Source organism: Pteropus vampyrus, unplaced genomic scaffold (assembly GCF_000151845.1).
Source record: "Pteropus vampyrus isolate Shadow unplaced genomic scaffold, Pvam_2.0 Scaffold411, whole genome shotgun sequence".
Lineage (NCBI taxonomy): Eukaryota > Metazoa > Chordata > Mammalia > Chiroptera > Pteropodidae > Pteropus > Pteropus vampyrus.
In genome coordinates this window covers 653,067-664,737 of record NW_011889192.1, presented here as the reverse complement: position 1 = coordinate 664,737, position 11,671 = coordinate 653,067, and the positions used below count along the sequence as shown (strand labels likewise).

General features: G+C 47.8%; 1 protein-coding gene across 1 annotated transcript in view; it reads right to left on the bottom strand.

The window, feature by feature from the left end:
- The window catches only part of ATG16L1 (autophagy related 16 like 1), a 35,283-nt gene extending 23,843 nt beyond the window's left edge, over positions 1-11,440 (bottom strand). Inside the window, exons 1-5 of the mRNA XM_011380882.2 lie at positions 11,139-11,440; positions 7,600-7,693; positions 2,672-2,777; positions 1,640-1,713; positions 539-790 (exon numbers count right to left, since the gene is read on the bottom strand). Of these exons, the coding sequence (XP_011379184.1) occupies positions 539-790; positions 1,640-1,713; positions 2,672-2,777; positions 7,600-7,693; positions 11,139-11,253 (641 nt within the window). The 5' untranslated portion in view covers positions 11,254-11,440. The remainder of the gene's footprint in view (positions 1-538; positions 791-1,639; positions 1,714-2,671; positions 2,778-7,599; positions 7,694-11,138) is intronic.
- Positions 11,441-11,671: the final 231 nt, after the last annotated feature.

Genomic DNA, 11,671 nt, shown 5'->3' with positions numbered 1-11,671 from the left:
TTTTCAACACACAAATTCCCCTCCACGGGGACTCTGACTCCCACTGTTAGGGTGGGAGGCTTCCCTGTTGTAAGACTGCAATGAATAAAAAAAAAAGTACCAACGAATTTGATTGAGGAGTTTCACATCTATATGCACGTGAGGGTGGACTACAGCTTCTTGTATCAGAACTTCTGACATGTCTGAACAATTTTTCAAAACTAGGGGTGCCTGGGAGGAATTTCAATCTTTTTCTAAGTCTGGTTTAAATTATACTGTTCAAGAATTAGCTTTTCTCCTTGAAATGCTGAAAGAATTCACTGGCAAAAAAACAGTATGGGCCAAAGTTGTTTGGGGAGGTAATCCTCTGCTCAGTGGCAAAAGTAATCTTATAAACGCAAATCTCTTTATGGCCACCATCGCTATTCCTACTTTTGTCAGTGTTTTCTGTTTTTCCCGATTCCGTGGTTAGAGCTGCCAGGTTGGCTTCTTTCTTTTCATAGACCTGGATTCTACTTTACGGAAAAAGGAGCCCACCCGCGGTGGCGTGCTCGCCCACCTTGAATCCTTCTCATTCTCCGCGTTGAGGCGATTGGCTTCCTGGGCTTTCTCGGCCATCCACCTGGTGACCAGCTCCTGGTTCTCCTCTGAAGTTTTCCTCAGTTTCTCCTCCAAGGCAGTGAAAGTGATCTGCAGGGCATCATATTCGTCCTTCAGGGTCTGGTTGGCTCTCTCGAGGTCCTGCAGCTTACTGCGGAGCTCCTGGCACTCCGTCTCCAGGTCAGAGATGGTCTGCAGGCATTCTGCGATTCTGAAAGCATGACACACGGGCGGGAGTGGTGCCGCACGGAAGCCCTGCACCGCGGCCAGGGCGCCTGGCTGAGGGCTCGACCTGTAGGAGCTCAGGCACCAACAGCGGCCTTGGCCATTACACCGGGCACCACGGGGACATGTCCCGTTTATCACACGTCTGAACCCAGCCCTAGTGTTTACAGGATGACCCCTTGCGAGAGGAAGCACCCAGGGAGAATTTCATCTGGACTACAAATGACTTCAAAGCACTTTTCAGAAAAGCGGGATGTGAAGAAGGGGGAGCTTTCGGGGCTTAATAGAGTGGTTGGTGGGGGTTCAAAAGGAGGCTGGATGTCCCGTGTAACCCAGCAGCTCTACCCTTCACTGAGCAGATGCCCGAGTGCGTCCTCCACCTTTCCGAGTCTCTGCATGTTAAGGGAAAAGGCATGGATGTGAGTCAGGCTGCCCTCCAGCCCTGAGATTGGAGCTGCTCTTCACCTTGTCCACCAGGCTTCTCCCCGATCAAAACTAATCCTGCCCACAAGGGCCACACACTCGATATCCTGGCCCTATCTCCGCCATAGAAGATACCAGCTCCCACGTGCAGTGAATGCCTCAGAGACACTTGCAAGGGCCAAGGTTATGCTGGGGAACCTGGAAGCCTCAGGGCACTGTTCTGGCCTTTTCCATCCTTAGAGCAGGTAGAAAAACATCCCAGGGTATGCGTGCGAAGAAATGAAAACTTTTGCTGAGCACAGTGTGGCTACCATTTGCCACTGACTGCCACCAGCCCCGCTCACAAGAGCACAGTAAATAAAGAGGAGTGTGGTCCCACAGCCAGTCCCGAGAGGGAGTTCGCTCTACTCACTTTGCTTCGTTCATCTGCATCTCCCTGTCCTTCTGCTGCATTTGGTTATTCAGGTCGATCACCAACTGAGCTAACTGGGGGGGTAAAGAAGAACACTTTCATAAATAAGACATTTCAGGACCTCAGTTGAAAACTAAGTCATGGTGGGTTATTTTATTTTTAAGAAAAGGTGCCTGTGGGGTTGGGCCAAGGCAAGAAGAAATGAGCCAGGTGGCAGAGAGGTGCCACAGGGCCCATGGGAATGCTCAGGGGGACAGCGTGTGCTGGCCCCTGTTGAAGTCAGCCCTGGATGGATGAGTTCCAAATGACTGCCAGGTTCCTGCTGAGGACACCTGTCTACCCCTCTACCCTGCCTACTCTTTGCAGACTCCTCAGCTGATAAAAGGACCAATTCAGCTGATTTGTAAATTGTAGTTTTTTTCGTAATTTGCCATTAGACCATCATCCAGGATAAACACAGCCCAGGACACGATTCCTTCTAATCTTTATTTTTCTGAAACTGCAGGGTTTTTATTTTTAAAATGAATTCTTGAGGTAACACTGGTTTATGACATTATGTAAGTTTCTGCTGTGTGACAGTACATATAATTCGACATCTGTACATAGCACATCGTGCTCACCACCAAAAGTCTGGTTTTTACCCGTCACCATATAACTGAGCCCCTTTATCCGTTTAGCCCTCCCTCCACCGCCTTCCCCCCAGTAACCGCCGACCTGTTGTCCACCTCTATTTCTCTCAGAAGCTTAGTGAAGGCATTACTAAGACCGTCAGTGGACCAAACAGCGAGCTTCTCTCCTTCAAAGTTGGTCCACTTGTACCTTTCATGCCAGCTTAGAGCATGACGACCGTGCAGTCTTCTCAAGAGCTGACCCCCTGCTGACGGAGGCACAGACCTCGCACCTTTCCTGTTGCTTCGGTCCCACAGATCGAGCTGGTGAAGCCACGTGGAGCCGGGATGGCTGCGAATTCTAGCGGAAGTCCCGTCCGCCCACCCTCCCACCGCAAGACCCACGGAGAGCGGTTATCTTTACCTCTCCACGTTTCTTGTGCAATTCAGTAAGTTCTTCCTGGTGTTTCATCTTTAGCTGGGCCATTTCTTGTAGCTGGCTGTCACTCCACGCGCCATCATGTCCAGGACTAAATCCCCCAACCAGGCAGATGAGGAGAATGAAAAAGAGAGGAAAAAAATCAGGCTCCAAAGCCCCTTGACCAGGCTGTGGAACAGTAACTTCAGAATTCCACACCTGTTCATGACAACATAGCCAATCGAGCAGTTCAGTTTCCCCAGGCAAGTGTCGTTATAAGCCACTAAAACCCGAAAGTAGGAAGTAGGATATGTGAGACATCTGGTCAAATGAACCAACCCCGATGCAAACCACCAGTTGTGTCGGGAACAAAGGGTGAGCTCCAGAATGAAGTTTAGGTAAATATGGGGGAGACAAGGAGGTCTTGCACCAGACAAGCATGTGAGTGTCAACTACGTGCCTGGCACCGTTCCTGGAGCCAGGCGAAGGCAGCGCGCACATAGCTCTGCCCTCAGGAAGCTGGCAATCAGCTAAGAGCAGACAGACGCTAAGCAAGTGATTATATGAAGCCAGGTGGTCAGACGTGCCGTGAGGGAAAACTGAGCAGGGCAGGGAGGGAACAGAGCAACAGCCATCCTGTTCGCTGCGAGGCAGTTAAAGGCTTCTCTGCGAGGTCATACGCGATCCATAGGGGACTGGGAAGTGAAGCACAAGCCATGTGGCCCCTGGGGGCTGGGCCCTTCTGAGCAAAGGGAAGAGCAAGTGTTGGAAAGGCCTGGAGGAGGAAACACAGACAGGTACTCGGGGAAGAGTGTGACTGGAGCCCCAGGTGAAGTGGGTCCAGGAGACAGGTCAGGGAGGGGCGGGGAGGTCATCCAGAGGCTTGTAGGCCCCTGAGTGCTGTGGTGTTTACTGGATGTGACCAGAAGCTGTTGGAGGGTTTTGAGCAGACAGCAAGACAGGATCAATACTGGGTGGAAAGCAGAATGGGGGCGAGGAGGGGCAGGGAGTGCAAGGGTAGAAACAGGGAGACCAGTTAGCAGCTGTGACACAGTCCGAGTTCGAGTTAGTGCAGCTCGAATGAAGGTGGTAGCAATGGAGGTGGTGCGATGTGCTCGGGCCCCAGCTAGATCCACTGTGAAGAGAGGCTACAGGCTGTGCCCTTGAACTTGACGTGGGGTATATGAGAGAGAGAGAGAGGAGGCAAGGATGAGTCCAAGGCTTTTGATCTGAGCAATTGATAAAATACAGGTGTCACCTACTAAAACGGAAAGGACTAAGGGAGGAGCTGGTTTGGAGGGAGGGCTGAAGAATTCAGTGTGGACATCCAGGCACGTCAAGTAGAAAATGGATATTACAATCTGCACTGAAGGTAAAGAGGTCCACGCTGGAGGCTGACGTGTAGAAGCCGCAAGCATACAGATACATCTGAAACCACGGGAGAGAAAGTTCAGATGGCCTCAAGAATTGGTGTGGTTTGGGGACTCTGCAGGTGTCTGCGCACTATCTCAGAAACAGCTGTAGGTTGACCAGAGAGGGGAATCACAGTTCAAGGGAGGGGTCTCGGCTGGAGCTACAGACGTGAATCAGACTATACGGAGTTGAAACCACTGCCCAGGAAAAGTACATAAATGGAGAAAAAGAAGAAAACTGGAAAACTAAGGTGCCACCAGGGGCACTGCCTCCTCCATGACCTACGGAGAAATAAGAGGGCAAAGCAGGGCAGCACGAAGCTCCATTTCCTAATATCACCCTCCATTTCTGAGTTTTCATTCCATGTTCAAACACACACTAATATTTTATCCTTTGAGGCAGCCTGGGCTTCCCCAATCTAAGCCCATAACGTAGAAGCCAGGAGATTAGGAAGTGGAACATACCTTACAAGAAACCAGCCTGTTAGGCAGGTCAAGCAACAGGCCTGGGTGACAACTGCATATAGGAATTAGACATTTTTAAAGTTAAATCTCCTTTTTTTAATGCAAAGCAATGTAGAACATGCAAAACCAGTCCCTTCCAAAGAGGTGTTGGCATTCCAGAAAAGCTTCCTGAGACTAATGCAAAGACACAGGTCATTCATTCTACAGCTCAAAGCCTCCTCCCACTTCCACTTTTATTCAAAATAAAAGTCAAACTTCTTACAGCGGCCCAGGGCTTCCCCAGGCAGGGAAGAGTCATCTAGACTGCAGCGGTAGCCAATCTTTTTGGCATCAGGGACCAGTGTTCCTACGAGAATCTAATCTCTGATGATCTGAGGCAGAGCCAAGGAGCTGATGCTAGTGCTGAGGAGCGGCTGCAGATACAGATGAAGCTTCGCTGGCCCAAGGCCCAGTTCCTAACAGGCCACAGAGCAGTACAGGTCCATGGCCCGGGGGCTGGGAAGCCCACCCAGTTCAGAGGGCAGGTTTAAAAGCAGATCCCAGGGCCCCACCCCAGACAGAGTAGGCCTGAGATTGAGCCTGTAATCTGCATCTCCAGAGGCTCTTGGGCTGTGATTCACAAGAACTCTGGGCAGTCGTGGACATACGTGGTGGTTCTCAGTTACAGGTCATTGAGTAGCCTAGAGGATTTCTTGAAACAGATTACTGGGCCCTGCCCCCCCAGTTTCTGACACAGTAGGTCTTTCCATTTCTAACAATTTCCCAGAAGCTGCAGTCAGAAAGCATACTTAGAAAACTACTAGAATCCACCATTTCCAGGCTGAAGTTTAACTTTTATCTACTTTAACTTTTATCTACTAAGCAAAGAGATTAAAACACTTAACTAAGAAGGAAGTCAGATAACTGATGTAGATAAAACTTTTTAAACAGTGTGACTTAAGGTTAGGAAATGAGACAAAAGGAGGGAGAAGGAAACTGTTAAAGAGAAAAACCACAGGCTCAATATGGCGTTGCCTGTGCTAAAAGCCCATGAAACCAAACCCAGATTTAACACCTGGTCTAATATTTTTGTTTCAACTTCTCCCAGAAACGTTTCTGGGCAACATCACAATGAGGTAACCTGTCCTGTGGACCCACTTCATTTCCTCCCTGGGCACGGACGGAGGCAATCTGCCTGATAAAAACCCTTGGGACGGGGAGGAAATTATCCTGTCTTTTCTTTTGTTAATAACTCCCTTGCCCCACCCTTCTTCCTATAAAAACCTTCTATCTTGTACAAACTCTTCAAGTTGCTACATGGAAAGCTGCCTAATTCATGATAGGATTTGCTTAACAAATCCTATTAGATCTTCGCATTCACTCCATTGAATTTAACAAAACCCATTAGGTAGCCATCTTCTTTGCATAAACTTATCATGCTAGCAAATACTGCTTGAGTGCGTCTCTCCCACAGACTCAGTTCCTTAAGAGCAGGGACTCTGCTTCTGTGTTTCTGTATCCCTATCACCTGGCCCACACTGCAGTCACAGAACTTCTGAGCGCAGAAGACTCCTGCTCCAGGTCAGGAATGAAAGGCTACGTCATAGACAAAGGGAGTGGAAAAATAAACGTAAACTAAGAGGCAGATGAACAAGGAACTGTGGAGAAGAATCAACAGGCCTGGGTGCCTGACTGCAGACGGGGAGGGGCAGGATACTGAGGGAAAAAGGAGTCACAGATGACTTGTGGAAAATAAGGATACCAATGATGGAAACGAGGCAGTCACGAGGAGAGGCCTGATGATGGACACAAGTTTGAAGGGAAGGAAGCACCTCCAATCAAATTACCACCCCACTGATATTCGGCCAAAAGAGCTGTAGTACATTTCCTTATAATAATATCTTTCCAAGCAAATGAGTTTGACTGACAGATAAAGGATACAGGTATATAGGCACCAAGAGTCTAACCTGGTAGAAATAAAATGTTTTAAGTTTTCAATTGATTTTACCTGAAAAAGATAAAATGGCATTCTCTACACCTAAAATTGACCAGAACACTGCGACTAATAATTATAGAAGGGCTCCCAAGGCCACTGCCAGGCAGTCTCCTGGACTGTAATTAAGCAAGGAGGGAACTCTGGTGCCAGGAGACCGTCTTGCCAGATGTGGAAACATGGATGGCAGGCAGTTACACAGCAGACTCAGCTACAGGAGTAAAGAATCAAGCTACACCTAACATTTCTGTTTTTAAACCCTAAGCTACTGTCAACTTTGTTCTTAAAATCGCTAAATGTTAACTGATATGCAAATAAGAATGGATTTTAGAAAAATAATGGGTACTGTTCTCATTGTCCTGTTTTTCCATGTGTTCATGTTTGCATCAAATTTAAGATGCAAACATGAACACATGGAAAAACAGAACAATTCGACTCTAGAATGTTCCATTTAAGCTGCTTTGGCAAAGTAAGGTTCTAGGTTTTTCTGAGCCATGACTCAGAAAGTAGTTTACCTGAATGGCCTAAGTAAACATATCAATTCCTGCTGTGCACACACACACATGCATGTTACTTAATGAGACAATGCTCACCCTATTAAAATGCAGATTTTTTCTAATATTCCTTTAAAAAAAAAAATGCTTCTTGCAACCTGCTAGTTTAATTTCATGATTTACTAAAATATGTTGAAAAACACTTAACTAAAAAAGAATCAACAGGCCTGTGTTGTATAAAAAGCAACTTATGGCAATCCAGTATTAACAAGGTCTACGTCAATCTGCTCAAGAATGTTTTTTGGTCTGATTACTTAGAGTGAGCCTTGACAGGCTAGAGGAGGAACTGGCCCCGTTACCATCCTTAAGCAATGTCTCCAGCTTACAGCACTGATGTCAACCCTCCTAGGTGGGTAGGTGTGTGCCTTTAAAAAAATGATTTTAGTTATTTGGCTTCAAAAGTTACTTGAAAGGAGCTGACAAAAACCGGAACACAGAAACGGTAATTCTAAATCAGAGAAGTGACAACTGAACTGAGACAAACTGAAATTGAGGAGGAGATACAAATAATACAGGGTAGTTTCAAAACACCTTATCTCATGCCTGTTTGGTATGTCCGGCTTTTCAGCTTGCAGCTTCTGGGCCAGCACTGAATGAAGATCTGACTTTTCCAGCAACTTGTTATCTATCAAAGAAAAAAGAGGAAATCAAGTTACTTATAGCCTACGTATACCTTATTACTACGTATGCCTTGTAAAAATTTGGACAAAAAAAGAAAAAAAAAAAAAAAGCAAACCCCAAAACAGAAGACGACTGGGTAGGTTTCACTTTTATTAGGCATCAAAGTACTGGGTGCTGTACTTTGTCACGGATTATAGCAATCATTCAAAATCCAGGAACAAAAACTCCTTAGGTGCTTCTTGGCCTAAGCCAGGGCAGCGCAGCCAAAAGAACCTGTGGCAACAATCCTGCAGGAATGTCTTCCCCATTAAAGGTAGTCGAAAATGCTTTCTACTCCCAGTTCTCTATTTATACCTCAGGACTGAGAAATAAGAAACATACCAAAACACAATGGAAAAATGAAACGCCATGAACCTCTAAGTAATACAGAAGGACTTTAACTTATTATTACACTTGGAAAACTTAATTTTTATATCGGGGCACAAGGAATATAAATATGAATGAGAGTCCTTAACCGAAGGAACTCCAGTGTAATGGGGAGGATCAAGTATAAAAAAGAAGAGGGATCCTGTACTCATTTTCTCTGACGGTTTCACAGGTGAAGATGACAGCCCAGAAGGACTAGCAGAGGTGTCTGGTAAGTGCCTGGAAATAACAGTTGGAGCCAACACATGGAAGGGCAGGATGAGGAATTCAGACCTTTTCTTATTGGCAATGGTCAAATAACAGATTTTAAAAGCAGGTGGTTTCATGAACGATATTTATTAGTAAGAAGTCAAAGGTCATTCTGAGGTTCCTTGCCTAGGCAACTGGGTGGAAGATGCCAATGTGCCAGAGCACACATGAGCAGAGAGCTTAGAAAATGAGTTCTCTTTCTGAATGTAACAAGTGTGACAGGAAACAGTGCAGGGATTCAAAAGAAAAGTCAGGGCTAGAAATGACATGCAATTAAGAATGACAGGCACACGGGGGGTAGGGGCAGCAAGATCAGGTGCGTGTGTGGGGATGGGGGGTAGGGGTGGAGATGCACTAAGAGGAAAAAGAAGGTGACCACTGGAAACTTACAGAATAGCTACACTTGATGGGGACTGTCACAAAGCCTAAGTCTGAGATGAGAACTGCTCAAGATCACAATTTTGATAAGGTCCATGCTAGTGACTATGTTTGTTGGAAGAGCTTATTTCTTCTCTTAAAGAGTCTGAAGCTCTATTTCTCCTCGCTATCTGAAATTGGAATCCTGGGCAGGAGCGGAAACACTCTCCTAACCTACATTAATGTCATGAATTAGCGTAGGACAGGGAAGTGGTTCCAACCATGGATATTCGCTAGTGTCAACGGGCTCTAAAAAGATCTTTCAAATGTCACGTCAGAGCTGGGCACCCTGTGGTCGGTCATACTGCCGTCCAAAGGACAGGAGGTATTCAAGGGAGATGCTTCCTAAAAGTTCCTCTCACTAAAGAGAAGGATGGAGACAGGCGAAGCGGCCCCCGACCCCACTACCTCTTATCTTTCTCCTCAGGCTCAGAAACAGACAGAAAAGGAGGCTGGGCTGATGGGCTTCAGAACTTGGCTGGAAGGCTTAAGTGAGGAGTGGGCACGTCGCACAGTCAAACCAGAAGTGACCTCCGAAATGTCAATCCTGGCCCAAAGACAAGATTTCAAGAGGCAAAAGCGGCCTTGCTCTCCTGCCCCCTCACTGCCTCTCGCCCAGGACCCCTCTCCTAGCCTCTCAGGGATGCACTACTCAGCACGGCTCTTGAAAGACGTGTTCCCTCTCCAGGACCAATCTCTCCTGACTTTTCTCCTACATCCTTCCACCCTATCCAGATGTCCAAAGTGCAGAAAAACATTCAAGTCGTGCCAAGGTGATTACAAGCACCTTCCATTTATAGACTATTACGTAGATGGCTTTCAAAGCACTTAAATGCACAGCTTTGTTTTTAGGAAGCAGGAAAAGCAAGCTTCATCCCCATTTTATAGATGCAGCAAAACAGACTCAAAGGGAAGTGAAGAGGTAAGGGGTGGAGTCAGACCTCCAACCCAATTGAGTTTCAAAAGCTTTTAAAGAACAAGTATTCAATAAACACCTGAAGAATCGAATTTATGTAACCTGTGAAAGAATCACATTTGAATAACAGGGGATTGCCTGTGCTTCTGGCTTTCTGAAACAGCACTGGTCTGCAAGGGCCTTTGAGTACATAAGGCATTAACAGGACAGTGACACATCATCGCCCTCTTCTTCCCATCTTTGTTGGGATGGGCTCAGCAAAAGCAAGGAAGGGCCATTTCTTGGGGGACCCAATGAGAAAAACAAATGCAAAAGTTAGGAGCCATCAAGTCTGCAGTCAAATCCAGACCCCACCATTAATGTGCTGTGCCTCCCAAGAGGTTACGTAAGCTTTCTCAGCCTCGTGTATAAAAAGGGTAACAACAGGACCTGCTTCACAGAACTTTCAGGAAGATAAAGTGAAATAATACATGCCAACTATTGACTACAGTACTCAAACTTGTCTGCACATAAAAATTATTTGGGGAGCATAAAAAAAAAATAGATATATGTCCACACCTCCATATACTGCTGTTCAACTGGTCTAGGGAGTGGACTGGGCTTTGTATTTTTTTAACAGATCCTCATGTCATTCTAATGTGTAGGTAGGTGTGGGAACCACTGACTTAGCACAATCACGAACCCGATAAAGGGCAATTACTATTACTACGACTCTCATCAATTAACTTGAGGGACTTTTGTCAAGCTTACTTCGAGGGGTAGATGGAACCATAGGACCGAAGAGTGCCCATTTCTTACCCCCAACATGTTTTACTGTATCGTAAAACGGGGGGAGGGAAAGCTAGGAAATGCTCATTAGAACGCATGGAAGGGCACACACATTTCTGCTCTCAAACTGCAGCGGGGGTGGGAGGGAGAAAACCACCTGTTCTATACTGAAGTTTTCAATAAAGGGCAAAATTATAATGTCCCAACTGAAGGTACGTCAAGACTCAAAATGTGTAATACTCGAAGAATACCGACGTGGAATAAGGACAAGAAGTCTGAGGAATCGAAGGCCAAACATCTCATTACACACAGAAGATGATAAGTGCGCGAGTTAATGTTTAACGTCAACGCGCGTTTCGGTAACACGATGCAAGAAACAGGAGCCCGCCGACTTAAGTACACACCACTGTGTGAGCGGCTGGGATTTACAAACACAAACGTGAACGGTGTCGGCCCACGAAGAAAACTAACACGCGTTAGTAGGAAAAACTACAATCACACCCGAGGATAAAGTGAAAGAAACAGGAAAAGATCTAAGAAGGCGCGGGGCGACCGGGGCTCTGGGTGCCCCGGGCGGCGCCGGGGGCTCGGCGATCGGTTCCCGCTGGCGCCGCAAGTGCCCTCGTGGGGCCTGTCTGCCCGCCCGCTCCCGGGAGGCCAGCCCGCCGCTCACACTGCAGGATGATCTCTTCGAACGCCTGCCTCTGCAGCCGGTCCCGGCGCCTCAGCTCCTCCGAGATGTGGCGCTTCCAGCGGGGGAAGTCGGCGGCTCGGAGACCCGACGACATGTTGCGTGCTGCCCGGGCGCCTCAGCACCGCCGATCCGAGCAGGGGCTGGAAGCCGCGGCCCGCAGCATGAGGCGACCGGCGGGCGCGGGAAGGCCGGCAGCCCCGCAGCTCACCTCCACAAACAGGCCGCCCCCGCCACCATCCGGAACCGTCTTCCGGCTCTTACCGGAAATGGCCTTGGGCAGGGCCGGAAGGCCCGCCTCCCCACCCGACGTCTTACTTCGCACGCACGCACGTGGCCTGCGCCGACGTAAGGCGCTCGTTAATGACGCTCCCCCGAGGCCAGAAGCAGTGCCGGCTGAGAGGCGGCCACTGGGAGGCGTTGCGGCTTAACTGGTGGCTCATCCCTGGTTGGGAGGGAGAGCAGGAAGGGGCCGCTTTTGCCTGCCTGCTTACGTTTCCTTCGCTTCTTTCCCC